A 19,762-nucleotide genomic window follows, 5' to 3' on the forward strand; every position below is an offset into this window, starting at 1 on the left:
GGAGAGAAACAATGCGCCGTGTCAGGATTCTTCGCGTAATACAGAAAATTTCGTTATATTAACGAATGTGAGAAGGAAAGTAAAAAAACCTGATCATTTATATTTTGCGACGATGTGTCAGGTGTCAGTTGTCACATTATGTATACATATATTTTTCGGCTCTTTTTTTACCCATCGATTCTATTTGCTAATTTTCTTACGCTCGTCCGCAGAAATCGCGTGCTGTTCTGCGGCTTCGAGTAACTTCGAACGGTTTATATATGTATATATATATATGTGTGTGTGTGTGTGTGTGTGTGTGTGTGTGTGTGTGTGTGTGTGTGTGTGTATGTACATCATATTGTATACGCCTTTGCAAGGTTACGCGAGAGAACGTTATGCAACGTCAACTTTACAGTATCTGGGTCACGACATGTATCGCTGAAATATTACACACACACACACACACACACACATCTTTTAGACATAATACATGACAAATTTCCTCATCCAAGTTCTAATAAAATGCCTCGATTCGACCTTTGGAACGTTTAATCGTATTGTACAATATATGGATCTAGGTAAATCGATTGAAAAAATGAATAAAAAATCGACAAATTTGTACATAAATTTGGTGAAAATTCTGCACAGAGAATATGGCGAGACATGTATGTACATAGGCCGTAAAATATTCTTCTTTACCCTCTTTTCCGCTCGGCGGCGCTACGCCGCGTTTATAAATGCGAAATCGCGACGTTTAAACCCGTGACGGATTCTCTTCGGCACACGTGTCCTTATTAAACGCATACAAGCGTACATTGTTACACACACAGTTGTGGTGTGTATGTACATCACGGTTTTGCGCAAGACTTAATTTCACCAACGATGTAGAAGGAATTACGCGGTTGGTTGGTTGGTACGGGTACACTTGCATTCGCGAATCGTAAGTCAAAAAGCAAAAGAAAAGTCAGGATTGTTTCACTACGAGGAGAAGAGATCTAGGAGGAGGCGGACAGTCGTAAGTCGTGATTCGCTCGGCATGTACCATAGGTAGATAAATTGAAGCCTCGTTCACCGCGAGCAGCGCGTGTCTCTGGGGTGTGACGGATCTGGTAACGGGACCTCATTCACAACTGTACAACAACGTGTATATACCCATTAAACTTGTGTAACATAGACAGAGAGTCAACACAAATTTACGTACCTACGTGTAACGCGTTGTAGAAGAAGAATTGCAGGACAATGTCGAGACCGGAAGTAACCGCGTCTACCTATCCGCAACAAGCCTGCCTGCGTGCATCCACGCATGCTCCGGTGTTTTAGGTTACACCGAGAAACTCATACGGTTTCGCAAATGCGTTCACGATGCGTAAAGTTTATTTTTACATTTTCTTTTTTTTTAATAATCGTGCGGCATAATATTGTATATGGTAAATTTTTTTAATTTTCGTTTTTTTTTTCTCTTTGATATTATTATACACGAAATGTACACGTACTTGCGAAATATTTCCGCTCCAAGTCGTTGTTCAAACTTACGGAATCGGCATATGTGCAGTGTATAATATCGTCAAGCCTACAGCATATATTTATATATAAGATATAATACCTCACCTGACGACAGTATCACGTCCTCCTCCTCCTCCTCCTTCAACTCGTGCAACAACAACCGGGTTTCTGCTGCTGCTGTTGCTGCGTATTTTGCACCATATATGTACACACACACACACACACACTATTTATATAGCCGAGATATTGCGCGCTGTATTTTATGCGCATACTTCCGTGGGATGCGTTGGTGTAGGTATACGTGTACGGTCTGCGCATGCATAACGTAGCAACAACCGCCTCTCGCGCAATCCCGTCGACGTATATGGCAGAAAAATATATCGCCTATGGTATACTTGTACATAAATTCATATAGATGCATGTGTGTACCTTATTTATACCTTCATTTATCCGTAGTATGAGACTGACGTCATATACTCAATTTTTTTCGTCGCGTCATCTCGAATCGCTGCCTTTTATTGTACCGTACGTAACTGCAGGCTGAATTATTTTCTCTCGTCGGATGAACCGCACCACAGAGAAATGAACCATCGAATCTGTATTCGAATTCTGTTGAGCGCAAGAAAAAAAAAATAGTCGAAATCGAGCTAAACTTTGCAATGAACATAATAATTTCTATACCCTTATTTCTATATATATATATATATTGAAGGATTTTTTTAACTTCTGCGAAGAATCATATGTAATAGTTGAAAATAAAAATATATAAATAAATAAAAAAACATTAAATAATAACGCTAATAACGAATACTTTGAGAAAATATTTACGCAATTGTATTTCTTATTTTCTTATTTGACATCTTAAAGTCTGACGTGTGTGGACAGTGCAGCAGGACGACTATACGCAGAGGATTGTGCCGCAGCTGCAGCGGCGTGCGAAATAATCTGCGATATGTTACGTATGTATACATACACACACCTCGCGTGCGCAGGTGCAAACACCTGACGTTATCAGCGTCGTCGTCGCGCCACCGTAAAGGCATAACATAAAGCGTTTTATATTCGCGAACAAGACGTCGACGCATGTATGCATAGTGATTATTTTCATAATTTTCAAAGCCTTTTAATGCCACACGAGCATACGAGTCGAGCTTACGCGCGTAAGTAGCGCCTATAAAATACTCACGTAGGTATACCAGATGTATCCTGCAACGGCGTGCGCATATTTGTGCGACGACCGATTGACGATAAGAGGGAAGCTCTTTGACCAGGGTTTTATCGCATTGCCGAAACGAGGAAGGAAACGCCTGCTGCCGCGAATTAAGAGAAACCGGAATTTAAGGGTGCCTGCTTCGTTCGGTCCGGTGGAAAAATTAGTCGGTTAAAAAAGAAATCTAGGTGACGGCAAGTTAAACGATACGAATTTATGTTACATTGCATGAATATTTAAAAATTTTTTCAATACTTGAGTTTCTTTATTCGCATTTACGGTTTTCAATTCTCTTGTACCGAATATAATACTACATTGAGAAGATATTGCTGCAAAGAAATGCAAGTTGACTAACTCGAGTTTCACCTTGTAAACCTCGTATTCTCTTTCATCCATCGTATTTTTCCCACTGTGCCGTACTCTTCGACCCTGCAGGCATCTTCGAAGAACACGAGCTTGATATCACGATTTTTTTAAATACGTTTAAACATCCGACCTAGCCGAGGATAAAAGGAGAATAGAGGTGGACTGCAGGGGAGTGAAGAAGATATCGTGCAGCTAATAGCCGCCGCCGCCCCGCGTTCGAGAAATGGCGGACGGTGCTCCGAAGACTGCGGTAAGGAAAGGAACGACGAGCAGGTGAAGAGGTGCCAGGATCTCGTCGGCGCGGCGCAGGACGCGACCGACGGCAGACGGGACTGCCAGGATAATTGCGACGATCAGGAGCGCGGCGCATCGCCGAGGCACACTCGATCACTCCTCGATCCATTCGGGGCTGCCCCCTGTCCTCTCCTCTCCTCTTCACTCCTGGACGAGTCCTGCCTTCGTGGATCGACTGACTTGTACGTATAACGTATATATCTGTGTGTAGCTAACGCGGATTCCAGAGCGATCGGACGAACCGTCGACCATCACCCGCAATTAGACGATCCCTGTAGGAGACCGTCGAGATGCCCGTTTGCCCGGGAATACCGCGTTGTTTCCCCCGCTTGATACCGGCAATTTAACTTTGCCGGGCTAATTATGTTCGCCTGTATAATTAGTCGACGAATCGACGAATCGATCGATTCCGAAAGGAGAACTATGGTGGAATTTGTTGGGTAGGTAATTGGATTTACCTTGTTTATTAAAGGTGTTTCGTTGTTAATATTTTACGTCATTCTTCTTCTTTTTTCTTTTTTTCTTATCGCTTCTCTCACGTATCCGATGGTGTTACAAATTTATACCTATACGTCACGTGATGCGTGAAAAGTAACGTGTGCTCTTCCTGTACGTACATCCTCTTCCCCTGCGGCAGCACAGAGTCTTCTCGTATAAGGTACATCTACCGTAGAGTGTAATTCGCGTGACATTGATTGGGAAGCGAATTAACGTCGGCAAACTTCAACCAGGCTTGCTTTTGATGTGGGCAAAAAGATGGGACGAGTCTTTCGCGTTTTATAGCTGTCTGGAGAAAGAGCCACGGCGGATGAGTAAAGATAGGGTGAGGACGACGAGGAGAAGGGTTAGTTCCCGCGATATTAGAAATGAGATAATTAACAAATAAAATGAGTGGAAACGAAGGATGCCGCGCTAAATATTTTTCCATTACCGTGAATCAAATTATGTTTTACGTTTCTTAGTCGGCGAGCTTTTCCTTCGCTGTCGTTGCGGTCACCAGCCACTGTGCGTTACTGACGGATAAATCTTGCTCTGTATTTTGTTGTTGTATTTTAGTTACGTACGATAAAATGAAAATAAAAACAAAAAAGTGAACGAACCGTGCGGGGAAAAAATACAGTGACGTGCGCATATTTATGTGCGTACTACAGCAGTCGTATATTTCATTCCTGAAAATGAACCGTGAACCATGGATGCCGGTGCAGAGTGCAGCTGGTCTGATATTTTATCGCTGTAAATTGCTTTAAAATTATCGCTGAAGTGGACTGTGAATGACATAGGCTTCAAGGAAATACCTACGTTTTGGCAGACGAGCCATTTGTTTCCCAGTGATGGATGAAAAAAGAGAGGAAAAAAAAAAATATATATATATAAAACGAAATTGGTTCGTATTTTTATTAGCGACGCAGCATTAAGCTCGCCTATTAACTATTTTTTACCGGCTCGATACTCTGTAGGTACACCTTTTACACATCCAATAGTTTTTCCAATGTAGTAAAACTTGATCAATTGTTTCATTCGTAAATTTTATTTTTACACAGCCGACAGAGAAGGATAGTGTGGATAAATGGTAACCGAACACACCGATAGAGGTATAAGCGACCGATTTGCACAAGTAAGAAATCGCGATGGCGTGATCTCGGGGGGCGCGTATAGAAGAAGATAATCGGGCGTGCATGAGCGAACGAATGTGCAACCTATGTGGTAAATAAAATTAATGAAATTAGCTTATCTCGCGTCGTCTAGCGCCCCGGTCGTTAACCAGCCAGCCGCCTCGCTCTTGGACGAATTTGCATAATTCACCCATCTCGCTCATTCTCTCTCTCTCTCTCTCTCGGCGAGGATTCTAATCGACCCCAAGATCCCACGCTATCGGCTAGGGAAATCGATGCAGCCGTTCGCTCGCTTCAATCGCCAATAAGACAATTCGCCGCTTCGCCCTCCATCTCTTCCTCGATCACTTCTCGTTGTTAATCTTGCACTATAATCTGCCTGCATACCTGCACCTACCTTCGAACTTTTACCTTATACAACCAACTGCCTATTTGTACAGTCGAACGATCACTCGGTAGATGCACCTGCAGACCAGGAATACGATATTCACAGAATGAGGAAACGGAAGGTTTAGAAAAGAGAAGTTTTACCGAGGTTTAATTCTTTTCGGCAATGTATCGAAAATCGGATGGGGAAATGTATCAAAAAATTAAAAAAAAACAGTATTCCAGAATCAATTTATCATTGGAAATATGAACCATTCTTCGATTCTGTTTACGAATTGGATAGAAACGAAGAAGCTATACCATCTTTGAGGAAATTCATACTCGATCAAGTCGTTCCAAGTCGAGAAGTCGGCCTATTGTCAACACTCACCGAGTCACGACGAATCTCCAAAGGGGAGAAGAATCGAGAAAGAGTCAATTGTATGGAGTGTAGAGGAAACGACAACGGGTAGAACAATGGTCTAGAAATTTCCTGGTTGTCGGTGTCGAATTGGAAAGCCGAAAGTAGACATGATCGGCACAAGAGCGAACAGTAGCGGCCGTAATGTAACGCCTCGTCGTCATTCAAGCAGCGTTTCCGCGGAAAGTAATAGCTGTGCGTGGTAGCGACAATGAGGCGGCGACCCGCTAAAAAGAGCCTTACGAAAATGCAGATCGAGGTGTGTGTGTCTGTGCCTGCATGTAACGTTGGATGGACGGTAAATGGGAACGTTAGCTGTGCAGCGATAGGAACGTTGGGAATTCGAGAGCGGAAGAGAGGAGAGGAGAGGAGAGGAGCCTCTCTCTTTTGCGGAGCGCACTTGCGGCTTGGGGTGAGGCAAACCCGGAAGTGTCGATGCGGAGTGACGCGAGTTCGACGCTCGGTGCCTCGGAGAAATTTCAATCTCACGTGCAGACCGCGTCCGGAAACGCGCCCAGCCTCCCTTTCATCTTATGCGTTCTCCTTTCCACCCGCGGATCTTAAATTCCTATATATTATATATATGTACGTATAACAGGGTGGCCCTTGTGTGAGATCAGAAAATCAAAAAAAGAAAAAAATTCATGACTAAGCCTGTCAAATCCGTTCCAAATGGTGAAAAAAAAAATTGCTTAATTTTTCAGATTTTTATTTCATTCTCCCAGTCTGCTTGCTTAAGTGGGAAATTTCAAATTATTCAAAAATATCCTCACTAGCTCTATTTTGTACTGAATTTTATTTCAAGATTATTCGTAGGCAAAAAGATTCAGATTCTCGAATATACAGTGCCGACTAAATAAATACTAATGTTTCGATTAAAAATTTTTATTTTTTTTTTTCTTCAGATTATGTCCGATTGACAAAGCGAGTTTTTTTTCTCACTGAATATTTGAGAGTATCGATTTTTTTGCATACGAATAATCTTGAAATAAAATTTAGTATAAAATATAGTGTATGAGGATATTTTTGAATAATTTAAAACTTCTTGCTTAAACAGGGAAACTGGGGGAATTATATAAAAATTGGAAAAAATTGAGGGAAGTTTTTTTTCACCATTTGGAATTGATTTGACAGGCTTCATCGTGATTTTTTCTTCCTTGACCCTCTGTAAGGTCTACCCTTATGTATAACCTACCGCAAGTTTTCAGATACTCGGCAAGGCAAAGGTGGTCATTGTGGCGAGCCCACCTGCGCTGACAATGCGTCTCGAGAAAGCCGCCATACAAGCGGCACAACACAGCGGACGAAACAATTCTCCCTGATTAGAACCGCGCCACGACGTAACCGCGACGTCCGTAACTGCGGTTATTATACGACAGGTTGAACCTACATTATGTTTTAGAGAAGACATTCCTCGCCCCCGTCATGGATCGAGGAGGACTTCTCGTGCTGCTGGTGCATTTTCACTGAGCGGTTTGTTGCTTGTCATCGGGAAGATTGGAACCAGAGAATAATTGGCAAATTTCACTTTACGATTGTCATGTAAAATTCAACAGCTTGCCACTGAAAAAGCATCGCTTGAAAAAAAGGCTCGCGAGTTTTAGCCTCACGTTTAAGATCCAAATTCAGAGAAGAAAGGATGCTGTCATAATCATTCTGAAAGTGAAAAGTTCAGTTTTCAACAGCCAGTTCAAATCGGCCTTCTAGTCGAAAGTTGTTTCTGAATTAGTTGCGAAAATGTAAATTGTTTTGGCCCGCTAACAACTCGAGAATCGACGAATCGATTCAGACAAAACTTAGTCCATCGGTTCGGCTTCATTTAACTTAGAACTGGGGAGATTTTGAGCAAGAATCCCGAGTTCTTTTCCGAATTAGTAGAAAGTTCCGGGACTGGTCCTTTTGGTAGGCCATTCGATTTTCGTCAATGTCCCAACCATCGATCGACGAGATGAAGGAGATATCTGTCGAATCACAAGCGTACAGGGTGACACCGGGTTGTCCTTCAATGGCTGACCATCCGGGTTCGCAATCAAGTTGCAACCAACAATTAGCCACAGCCATTAAGGCGCTTATGACGCCGCGCCCCGGGTTCGGTTCCTCCTGCTCCAAGGCGACGTGGAGAAAGTTGAATCGCGCAATCCCCTAAGGAGCAGGTGCGCTAACGTATATATCCTACCGGCAGCACGAGTATCTGCCTATTACCTGGCGTCGACAATGGAAACTTTGTTACCCAGCTGCGGAGTGCACAGTTTATTTGACAAGGAAGTGCTGCCGCTGCGGAGAGAAGAAATACGCCGATACGATTTTTTGGTCGTCTTACCTCTGCAAGGTACAAGGTACTTTTATACCAGAGCACGGTGAAAGGCGCTCGCCTCTTAAGACAGTTATTAGAGACGGTCTATTTCTATTTTTAAACAACCATTATACTATACAGGACGCAGTGAAATTAGTTCGAGTACCCTGCATAAGAGGACATAGATATTTCAATATTATGTTACAGGTAGGTTTCCCTGTGTTGGGGGATTTTTGTCGACGTTTACGTAAGGTTGCCGTAAAAAAATAAGACGAAACCACGCGATTGAGGAATAACGCTTCTCATTCTGTTTCACTCGGCGCTGCAATTCCGCGATATCGATTCAACGCGCGAATACCGTACACACCGTTATGGACATGGATGTGTCGACGCACTGTGGCTGTGGCCTCTTCAATCTCCGGATGTGACGCTTGTGCATTAACGATTCGAACGATGCAATTCCTGATTCGGCTTGCGTCGGTTATACGCAAGTGCGAATCACAGTCGAACGATGCCGGCGATTTTTGACCCCGAATCGCGGCCTCGTGCTACCGAAAATCTAAAATTGACTCTGACGATCAGTCGTTTGGACACCGTGTGATGTGTGGAAAATCGAAGACGAAAGTATTAACGTCTTTTGGAAGCGATATTTCAAGTCGGGAGTCGTTTTTGCTTGATTTTTTTGATTTTTCTTCTACAGGAAGAAAAAAGTTGAGGTATTAATTTGAGATCTGAGTCTTGCTCTTCGGATGCTGCTTGATCAAATTGTCGATTTATTTGTTAGCTGTAAAACTTTACAGACATGGACCCCGATTCGGGTGGTAATGGAGAGCGAGTTCAGCGAGTTGTTGACAAGCTCTTGTGACACGACCGTTTCCATTCTATTGTATGCTAATGCCGGTGGGTATGTTATTACAGAGAATCTCTGTAAGCGATAGCCAACCTTGCTTACAGCCTACTTACGATAATCAAAAGGACAACGAAAAAAAAAATTGATGCAATAAAAACGGCTCAGAGTGCAAGCGAATAAGCTTGAGAGTTTAATCGACTCGCGGTATTTGAAAAAATTTTATGATTGCGCGCAAGCCTCGTCTCAAGATTACCTTTATTCCCGGCTCGGAGTATCGGTATTACAACTTTGCCGATTACGTAACTCGTTACCTTTGACACCGGATCCGATTTTCCGCTCAGAAAGATCGTCAATGGACCGATAACTGCACGGTTTAACTGGAAAATGGTGAAAACGGCAGACAGGCGTACTCCTCACGCGGTTAACGCAACACGTAGCTAGTTTCAGAGCGAAGATCCAGCCGCAGTTGGAGACGGAGAATCCATCGAATCAACATATTACGAGGCTCTTACGCCGCCTGGTATAACGTCAGGGTGCCGACGTCGCGACGCCTTTGGTAAAAATCCCTCTCGCACGTCGATCCTCGATACGTAGTAAATCGCTTTTCTTCCGATCGGCGAAATTGCAGCAGCCAGCAACGGTTAAATCGGTTCATATATAGCTATACTGTATAACAGCACGTACCGTCTGCAATGGAGTGAGAATTACCTCGGGATAATTTGAAAGCGTAACGGAAAAATTTATGGGCTAGTTTTTACTACTCTCATGTTCTACGACAAGAAACGTCCTCGGTCGATTTCCCCTCTTAAACGGTTTTCCTTCCTCATTATCCGAACTGGTCAAAGTTCGCTGTAAAACTGCCGGTCGGACGGCAAAAGTCGATATTATTACACCTACCTTTACGGCGTAGCCTCGAATATGATCCTACTTGGACAAGTTGACGGTGCAATTAGCCTCTCGCCAACCCCCCGCAGCGGCGGCGGCGGCGGCGACTCAACTTTTCAACGACGCCCGTCGTACAAATTCAATGGTTGCCGTTCGTTCGATCAACAAGTGGCACGCTGCAGTTGCGGCATCCCGGTTCAAATGACGCTTATACGCGAAGGCGGCTTCTTCGGGCGGGGGCGTGCAACGCTCTGCACTCGTTGATGAATTAATTGCGTCACTTCCACCCCGGCGCATCCTGAACTCTTGCGTCAAACGTCCCCGCTTACGTCACGGCTCCACCACCAGAGGCTAGCGAATCCTTAATTTTCTTCTTTGACGTCACGTTCTGCGTATATACGTAGGTAACGTGGAGGGTCGGAGAGTTTTAAGCCATTTTAAGGGCTCCTTTTTTCTTCAATTGTTTACACTGTGGTATCGATAAATATTGTATTATACGTGCACGCCGTATGCCGTATTCCTCTTTATTCGTCGCGATCTTCTCTGCTGGTCAACGTAATTATTATTTCCTTCATTTTATTTTTGTGCTGCGCTATCTTTACTCCGGGACGTTGATCGTTCGGTCAATTGTTGTTCGAAGTCACGATCGAGACTCGGGCGAACGGCTACCAATTACTAATTGACGATTATCTCTAAGGAATCTCTTCGTTATAGCTTCCGTTACATTCTCTTTAACCGCCATGCTATGCTGCAGATATTGTTACAGCTTTACTCGTTTCCGTTCACCGTAATGTACAGGTAGTTAAGAGACTCAGGGATGAAGAAATAAAAATGTAAAATTACTATCGAAATCCCTCTTAAAAATTGACTGTTCATTAAAATTCGTCTTCTTTATTTCCGTTCCAGGTAAGTCGTCATCAGAAAGTTGGCATGTTTGTTCACGATGCAGGAAAACAACGCGAAGAATGGAATTGTTCACAGGTAAGTTTAGCCGTCTCTCGTTAAGCGTCGGAATCAAATTTCCTGCTCTCTTCATTTCGAGCAGAAGACACGAAAAGCACACAAAAGCTCGGTTGGCTGGGCTTCTTCACTCCCGGAGCAGAAACTCGTAGCCAGTACCGGTATAAATTGCAGAGGTCACGTTTTAGACAAGACCGAAGACGGACATTGCCGCGGGGGGAGGGGAAACGGGAATAAATTCCCGCGACCGATCTTCCCGGGTTACCGTAGTAAATCCCGCATGCGGTATGATATTTTTCCCTACCGCGGGTTGTCCCATCCATACAGCGGCTCGTTATAAACGCGTAATTGGACAACGCCGACGACACGCACGCTGCCTCTACAGTGTACATGCCCTGCACCACCATGACTGGCCATGGCGTCGCGTCGTTTTGTTGTGTAGGCGATACGAGCACCGTGTGTGTACAACCTACCGCCTGTAGCAGCCTCTGTCCATTTTCCGTACCTTATACCTACTAGTCGTGTCGTACGCGTCGAGGTTCGCGCGTTCAACTAGCTCCCGATGGTGGTAATAGGTAGGTACGTTGGCGTATTCCCCGGTAATATACAACTCCCGTGTATAACACACAACCCACGGTGGTGGACGACGCGTGATTTATTTACACCGGCGGTTGAGTTGTGTCGGTGATACTGCCACAGATGCTGCTACCACGGTCTCTTTCCAACATCAGCAACAGCAGCAACACTAGCAATGATCCATGCGCGGCGAAAAATTTCCGCTTTGTTCCGCGGTCTCGCTGCCGCCGTGAAATCATTCTCGACAATTGGGATAATCCGTCGTTGAAAGTTTTCGGAATGAGACGGGACGTGTGTACCCTGCGGAACAATGCTCAAGACGCTTTAGTTGTCGGGAGAAACGATCGTCCGTTTTGATATCATCGCGGGGACGACGAGGTCGAGGTTTGCAATTTAGTAAAAGCTGCAAGATAACGCGTAGCCGGAGACTTAGCCGTATGACAATCAGAGATCAAAGCAAGCAGCGTCATCTGGTCCGGGATAAGAGCGATCCATGCAGGGACCTCGAATCTTCAAGGTTTATCCTCGACTCAACGGTATTATGCCGCTGGAGCCGGCGAGGATTAGAGATTTTGCGCAAAAATTGGCAGTTTTGCAGTAATCTTACAATGGAGGGGGAGGGAGCCCGCGAGCTTTTAACGAAAAGCTTTCCTTGTACGGGTAACAACAACGAGAAGGACAAGGCGCGAAGGGTGTGATACGTTCAAGTATCGACGTGGGCACGGTTCGCATCGATTTGACGGTTCGTGGCTCCCGCGCCTTCTCTCTGTTTGTACTTTCAATTCTCTTAGTCAGCTTGCGACATCGAGTCACGCGATTCCCGACGGACGGTCACACTGCATGTGGGGTTCGAGTTGGAACAAGTGTCACGTTTCCGACTGCCTGTAGGTAAATGTCTACCGGTTTTACGCAACTTTTACGTACCTACCAAACTCCCGGCCCGTCGTTGGCCTCGGTGTGGGTATAAAGAGGCCTGTTCGGTAACTGGGTGGGTCGAGACCCCGGACTAACATAATCATCCTCCAAACCGACTCCCACATCCCTCGACCCTTCTTCGACGTAGCTTTCTCTCCGCAAACTTCTACCTTCTGACAATTCATAGGCGTACAGACAAACGCGCGCAGTGCACCTTGAAAGGCGAACTTGTACGAGCGGTTGGAGGTTGATAATATAAACCAACCGTCACCTCTTCGAGAGGATGCGTTGATTCCATCTTCGGTCGTAGGTCTCGCGCTCGTCGTCATCGTTCAAACTGAACCGTACGGAATCACAGAGTTTCCATTCGACAACGTAACGATTCTTTTTACGGATCTGTGGATGATCAATGTTTTCGATAACGTGAAACAAACTGACAAAGTTCGCCAAACTGAACTCACGCCGGTCCCCTCAAATTGGATTTGCGCGTTTGAAAATGGGAAAAGGCATCGCGTCGCGAGAGCTTCTGCTTTCGATTACTCCATCACTTGCCGTTGGCAATTCCTGTTACAGGGTGCCGGAATTGGGTTATAAATTGATTTACGGAGAGGAAACAGACCGTTAGCCCTGCATAATTATAATCAGGATCAGGGTGGATGGTTCGTCGATACACACCTACCTATATACATCGTCAAACCTAGGAAGCTGCAGGGCGGAATTGGCTGACGGAATAGGCGATGTCAGGGGTGCCCTCGTCGCTCGACGAATCTTCCGTCACCCCGTTTTTCACGCGAATCCACCCTCATCCACACCCGAGGAACGAACGAACGAACGAACGAAGCCTCGGCATGCTCTTCAGACAACCCCGGTCGAGGGGTTCGGAGGAGGTTACTTCCGAATAGAGTATTGATTCGGTATAAAAGCTTATGTAAACCGGGACTGCAGCTTTACCCGAAATGTCCCGCGCACACGCGACACGCTACGTCTCACCCAACGTCCGACGCTTATTGTCCGTCCGTCCGCCCTTCGTTCCCCTTCATTTTCCCCGCAAGCTCGTGCCGTCACGCACGTGGCTCGGACCTCGAGAGCTTTGAAGCGACGCCGTAAGGACCGTGCAAAGACGTTCCGTGATCGCGAGGCGAAGAGAAGACGGAGGGACGCTTACCGCTCGAAATCCTGACTTTAAAAAAATATCAGAAGCGCTCCGGGTCTTTGCTTATACAATCCTTACTACCCCGGGTCGAGCACTCCGAGGCACTTTGGGGTCCAAACGCGATTACCAACTTTCCGATACTCTTTTCTGGCCAAGGGTCGTCGGGGTAGAGAAGAGGAGAGCACCGGGGGTGCGGGACGGCCGATTGGAGTGGATGGCGAGCGAATATCGCTGCCTTATGTCCGGCGCACATGCCCGACCCGAGGAAAAGGTCAACGGTGAAAACACACGAATATCTCCGCTCCGTCAGCTCGACGACCCTCGGCGATGTTTCAAAGTCTAATTTTTTCCTGCACTTAATTTTCCGATTCCTTTTTTTTTCCTGCCCGTCCGGTCCAATCACGTGACACATCGATTCGCACCCTGCGTCTCGTGCAGACCGACGTAACGAACGTCGCCTCGGTGGAAAAGGGTCCTCGACTCTGCACGGCATTCTAACGTTTTGCCGCAGACCTCGCAGGCGTCGGAATACGGAAGGAATATCCCGGGTTAGAAAGAGGATATCCCGGGCTTGGTGGGGAGAAGCAGGCAATCTGTCCGCTAAGCCGCTCCTTATTACCTCGCCGCCATTGCCACCTTTGCCGGGGTCTACGCCATCCCCGAAAGCCCCGCGAAAATATCTTACCTCTGTATCTCCCAGGATATCCCTGAGAATATCCTCTTAACGCGGTTCCTACCCCGGTTCCTCGGTGTAAATATATGTATATCTATATATGTATATATATATGTGTATATGTACGTACGTGCGTGTAGGTACATATATATTCAAACCCCGAGCTCCAACGCCTTAGCGATATGGTGTGGAACGCAAATGTGGATGTATAACATCTTTCTTCGTTTTCTTTTTTCTCGACGGTATGGGAGCTTTTTTTCTTGCTACACTTGGTCAACTTTTCCATTATCTTTTTTGAGCGAAAGTACGAGCGAGGAGGAGACGCAGAGGGAGAGAGAGAGAGTAAAGTGAAACATAGGAAAGAGCTGTTTCGATGTTTCAAACATATCAATATTCTTGACGGAATGAAACCGGACAAAATATGCCATTCAGTTGGGTTCGCGTTGACTCGGTAATCGGAGTATCCTTCCTGACTTCATCGTCGTTTCTTGAACGGAAAGACAGTATCATTACAGTCTTGAAAATCAGGAAAAGTTAAGGGGTCAGCCTGTAAAAATATAGACAAGTAGTACTCCTTTCAATCAGTGTACCTGCACTGGGTATTTTTTTTTTTTTTTCTTAATAAATGCAAAAGTACTCTTGAATAAAAACAAAGAGCAGGTATATTCTAAAGAGTCTTTGGCACCGTTTTCAACAATCGACACACACGCGCACGCATCATGTTCGCTGATCAGTTCTTGAATTTCGCGTGAAAAAAAAAAAAAAAAATTGAGAAAATAAGGACAAATGCCGAAAATCTGTAACACTGTGAGAGAAGAAAATTCGAAAAAATGGAAACGAACGAGTTAGAAAAGAAACTAACTCCGTAATGATTACGAAACGCTTTGATCGTTGTCGCAGCTAGAATGAGCTGAGCCAAAACTGCACAGTGCATCCACAACGGGCGAGGTTTAATCCGTGTTTGAGATTATAAAACGGACCCGGGACTCTGGTGAAAGATTGGGCGGGCGATAAAGCGTGCTCGACACGGCGTAAAACACGTGTTACTCTCGCCTTTCCTTGTCCGATACGGTGCAGGACCTGCAGGTAGGTTGGCTCGGCTGCAGGCGCTCGGAGATGCCGGTGCATGGAGGAGGACTCCTTATACTTCGAGACGCAGCGCCGCTGTCCGCCTCTTTTATTAACCACTCGTTGAACAGCGGATGATCCCTACTACTGCTGCTCCTCCTCGTCGTCGTCGTCTATCTAGGTAATGCATAAGTACACCGTTCTCTTGTATCGTTATGCACATAGCTCACGTTGGGATCTCGTTGCCTCGGTATCCGCATCGCGTTGTATCGTGCACAGGGTGTGCAAAAACATCGTGCGAGGATTAACCGGCGACAATTGTAGATGCCAATTGCGGCTAGTCTCGAGGATCAGTTGAGGATGTGTCGTAGAATGCACCGGCCACTGGAGAAACACAGATTTCGAAGCTATGCGAACAGAAGTCAGGCGTCGTAAGTTTTGTAGCGAGAGAAACCTGGATAACAATTAATGGCCGAGCCGCCATGTCGTAGGTTGAAGACCAGAATCTTGTACTCTTCAGGTGGTAATTCGGTGCCTTAATGGAAATTATTGATTGCACGATTATCGATTGTTATCTGAAAACCCGGATGGGAGTGAAAATTTAGTGAGCATAGAAAATAGAAGGGGCTGCAGTATCTGATTTTCAGAAATGCGAAATACGTTTCATAGAGTTTCAAAATCAGAAGGTTAAAGTATACAGGGCCGAAATATAGAATCGACTGAATTTTTGGCTTCGTATATTCTTGCTCGTTCAACCTCTCGAACCTCTGCAGCTTTTCTATCATTTTCGGAGTTTGAAACTCTCGCAGAAGAGCGAGTTAAGTGAAAAATTTGCGCTCCTTTAATTTTGAAAAGATGGAAAAAGCGGCAAATTTTAATCGCTTTCAGAAGATGTGCGTTTGAGGGCAAGGATTCTTACAGTGCGTAAATACGGCACTCGCGGTGAAAGAGATCTTCGTTAGCGCGGGTTTTTTTCATTAATTTATTACGAGAATGGCGTACGAGAGGCTCGTTTTTTCCCCCAAACATATTTTGCGAGTAGCTAAACACCTTGCAATTTACCGCCAGAGTCTTTTTCTCAATCAGAAATCGCCAGTTCAGAACCGTCGCTTCTGCAGCGAGTCGTCGATTTTGGAGATCGTCCTTCGGCCGAATTTCCATCGGATATTTCTCTTCTATTTTTCCCTCTCGCGATTTTTTGCTCAAATTTTTCCAACTTGACGGAATCCTCGTATCAATTCTTGCCCACTTCTGCAGTCCGGAAGCTTGTCGACTCTGAAACCAGCCTCCTCGGCGTCGATGACAAATACTCGCGCGCTTCTTCGCCGCTTGGGTTGTGCTTTTTTTTCTTTATCTTCATTCTTCCCCTGTCAGCGATAAGAATGCTTGGGATTGCAGTGATTTACTTTTTTCACTTCGCGAATTACTTGCAGCCTCACAATCAGTCTTAAGATATAACTTACCAATCAGTCGCAAGGATGACTTTTAGAGGATGAAAAAAATAAAGAAATAGCATTGGAAAAGGATTTCAAAAAGGTGACGCATCCGGTTTGAATTTTTCAAACACTCTGACCGAAATATCTCGAAAACTGTACAAGTTAGGAAGCTGTTTTTGGTTTCATTGTATAGATAGTCAAATGGTCCCTAGCAAATATCGTGACTACTTTCGTGACATTATTTGCATCAGCTTAGAACACGGGTGAGATTTGGTTAAAGTTTTTGAAAAATTCAAACCGGATGCGGCATCCTTTAGAATTTTGCTACCAAGTTCCGGTGTCACCAGGCCTCGTTTGAGGCTAGGAACTAACTTTTCGAAGGGTACGTAAGAAAAAAAAAGGTGGAAATAAAACCTCACTACGATTGTTTTCATCAGCGGGCAGGATTGAACAGTTTGAATGGTCGAGAATGAAATTGCACATCGCAGGTAGGTAAAGTTGCACGTATAAAGAGTTCGGAATTATACGTCTGCCCGATAACGGAATGTTCGTGGATATTAATTCCCGTGACTTGGCATTACACATTCGCGTGTAAACGAATAATTCGTGCACGCGAAGGTGAATCCCGTCACACCGGCGATGCGCCGACGGCTTTCAGCCCAGGTCGCGCATCTCGGCGCTTGCGCCGTTTTCGACGCTCGATCCTCGCCATTGAAATCCCGCCAGCCATAATATTCCGGTGGAGCGAAAGAAACGCAGGAGGGCGCGGGCTGGTCGGAGGTCGGAAATCGAGCCCCGAATCCGAAAGTCAAGAGACCGAGTGCCTGCCGTTCGATCTGCAGGCGATTCGACTTGGCGCGGCGCTCCGCCGACGCTGGAAGAAGACACCTGAGGGCGGGTGGCGGCACTCGAGTCGAGTCGCTTCCTCATCTAGGGGGAAGTCTTCCGGCCGACTATAGAGATTCGGGTGTTACGTAGTCGGCCGATCGATATCCCGGGAGGGCAAATAGTAAACAGCCGGTTGGTCAGGACGCCACTGCAGGAGGATCCGGGGAAGGGGATGACGACGCTCCGGGGGACTCGACGACGGCCACGACGGACGACGGCTGCGTCGGGAAACCCGCATGCGGATCCTCTCGAGCGCCTATTCGTTGGGTGAACCTGCGAGAGGCAGTGGAACCCCGATCCAACACCGCGGGACTTTATTTACGCAAATGATTATTGCAGAGTTGAAAAGGTAACGCGAGCGCCGCGGAAGTCGCTGGTGTTTAAATTCTCTTCCAACACACCGCAACGCCCTAAAGTATTTTAATAATTGATTAATCACGGCACGTGCTCGCGGAGAGGTTTGTTTTTCGATCGAATACTTGAAGGGGAATTGACTTTCTGCCTGTCAACTGCGGCGATGAGATTGATCTTTGGGAAATAAGTTTGTAAGATTTGAGGAAGAGGATTAAGAACACTTGGCGGATCGATTCGTTTGTTGTTAGAGATTGAAATTTTTTACCCTTTCGATCGGGTTCACCTTCGTAACGTTTCCTGTTTGACACGATCGTTTCGGATTTGAAAATTTTTACAAATGTGAATTGGGAACAAAGCCTGGCGAGCGTCAGCGACGAAAATCCCCCGTCGAAGAGGCGGAAAAATTGGCCGTAGACTTGTGTCGCTATTCGTGATTATAGAACAAAGCGAGAGCGGATCTATACGGCGGCGTGAATGAAGAAGCGGGAGAGTCGTGTTGGTGGTCGAGAAACGAGGCCCGGGGGTGGCCCTGTGAAATATATTCCCGTCATCCTCCCGGTGTAAGAGGGCATCCCCCGCCTACCCCGGTGCCGTGGTGTTCCTCGCAGAAGCGGCCACCGCGTCGATCACCGAGGTTGAAGAAGGATGGAAGAAAGAAGGGAGGAGGAGGAATCGGCAAGGGAAGAGAGGATAATCTTGGCGCATTTGCGGACGGAGAGTGTACGTCACGCCGAGGGCTAGAAAATCAGCCGGAGGAGAAAAAGAGAGAGAAAGAGAGAGAGAGAGTATGGGTTTGTGTAGGTGAGGCCATAAACTCGCGCCTACACATGCGGAGGCGACTCTCGCAGCTGGGAGAGACAGAGAGAAGGACGAAAAGCGAGAAAACAGGGAAACCTGGCGGAGGAATGGTGGGGGGGGTGGAATGTCGAGCCGCGATGGGGAAGCGAGGAGAGGCTTAACAGCAAGCCCGATACCCGCGCTCGACGGAGAGGGCGGGAGAGAGAGAGAGGAGAGAGGGAAAGGGGGAGAGGAGAGGAGGAGCGCCCTTGCCAGCCGACGAAGACGTTCCCACCGGGTGATCCACCGGACGGCGGGGCGACGCGCGCGACCCTGGATGCTGGAGCGGCACCATGAAATAAGTCAGGTCAAGCCGGCGGCCGCATGGCAGCATTCCCTTGCCCTCCCACTCTCTCTCTCTCTCTCTCTCCCTCTTCATCTTCTCCGACTTTTATCCTCTTTTATTTTTCCCGGTTGCGTTCAACTCGCGCGTTGGAAAAAAGCCCGATATCTCAAATCCCGCACCCCTCGAACACTGTACCGCTCCGCGCGCCTTACACCAGCTGTATACCATAACCCGCAGCTCGGGAACGACGATCGGGGTTAACCACCGAAGAAGTGGTGAATTTAAAACGGAATGCGCGGGTCCTCCTACCAACTTCTTCATCTTGAACCTCGTCCTCATCCTCATCCCAATTCTCTGCTTCTTCTTCTTCACTCTTTACTTTGTTCAAAGATTAAACAAAGGAACTTGAAGGGCTTCTGGAGCCGCGATGACGTTCTCCCCTCGTTCGGATATCGCGCCTTTTCCTTCCGTGAGCCAGTCTCTCAGTATGCGGCGGTGATCTCAGCTCGGCTCTCTCGTTTTACCTCAAGAGTAAACAGAGACTCACTCCTACGCCAATGCGAGGTGCAGGATGAAGCGGAGGGAATGCGAGACGCGACGTGTCCAGCGGTTCTCATTCTCGGTCGTTGTTGCGCCTCGTAGCCGAGGGCGCGAAGAAGAAAACTCGGCGTCGCGACGCTCGTTCACCCTCGCGCGATGTTACGTGTATACAAACGCTCCGCACACGAGTGTTTCCGCCCCCAACCCCAGTTTCTCGTCCTACTCCGCTTGGCCTGCTAGTCACTTCCAGTTAATATCTGCGCCCCCGTCGCGGACTCTTACTCCTCGTTTCC

The 19,762-nt window shown here is 46.4% G+C and overlaps 1 protein-coding gene across 8 annotated transcripts in view; it reads left to right on the top strand.

Moving 5' to 3' along the window:
• Positions 1–19,762, top strand: part of LOC124308237 (neurogenic protein mastermind-like) — a 125,818-nt gene that overhangs the window by 43,618 nt on the left and 62,438 nt on the right. For 4 of the 8 annotated variants that reach the window (XM_046770763.1, XM_046770764.1, XM_046770765.1 and 1 more), the window contains exon 2: positions 10,690–10,764. The exons of the other annotated variants lie outside the window; for them this stretch is intronic. In XM_046770763.1, the coding sequence (XP_046626719.1) occupies positions 10,690–10,764 (75 nt within the window). The remainder of the gene's footprint in view (positions 1–10,689; positions 10,765–19,762) is intronic. 8 annotated transcript variants of the gene reach the window in all.

This window comes from Neodiprion virginianus, chromosome 6 (assembly GCF_021901495.1).
Source record: "Neodiprion virginianus isolate iyNeoVirg1 chromosome 6, iyNeoVirg1.1, whole genome shotgun sequence".
NCBI lineage: Eukaryota > Metazoa > Arthropoda > Insecta > Hymenoptera > Diprionidae > Neodiprion > Neodiprion virginianus.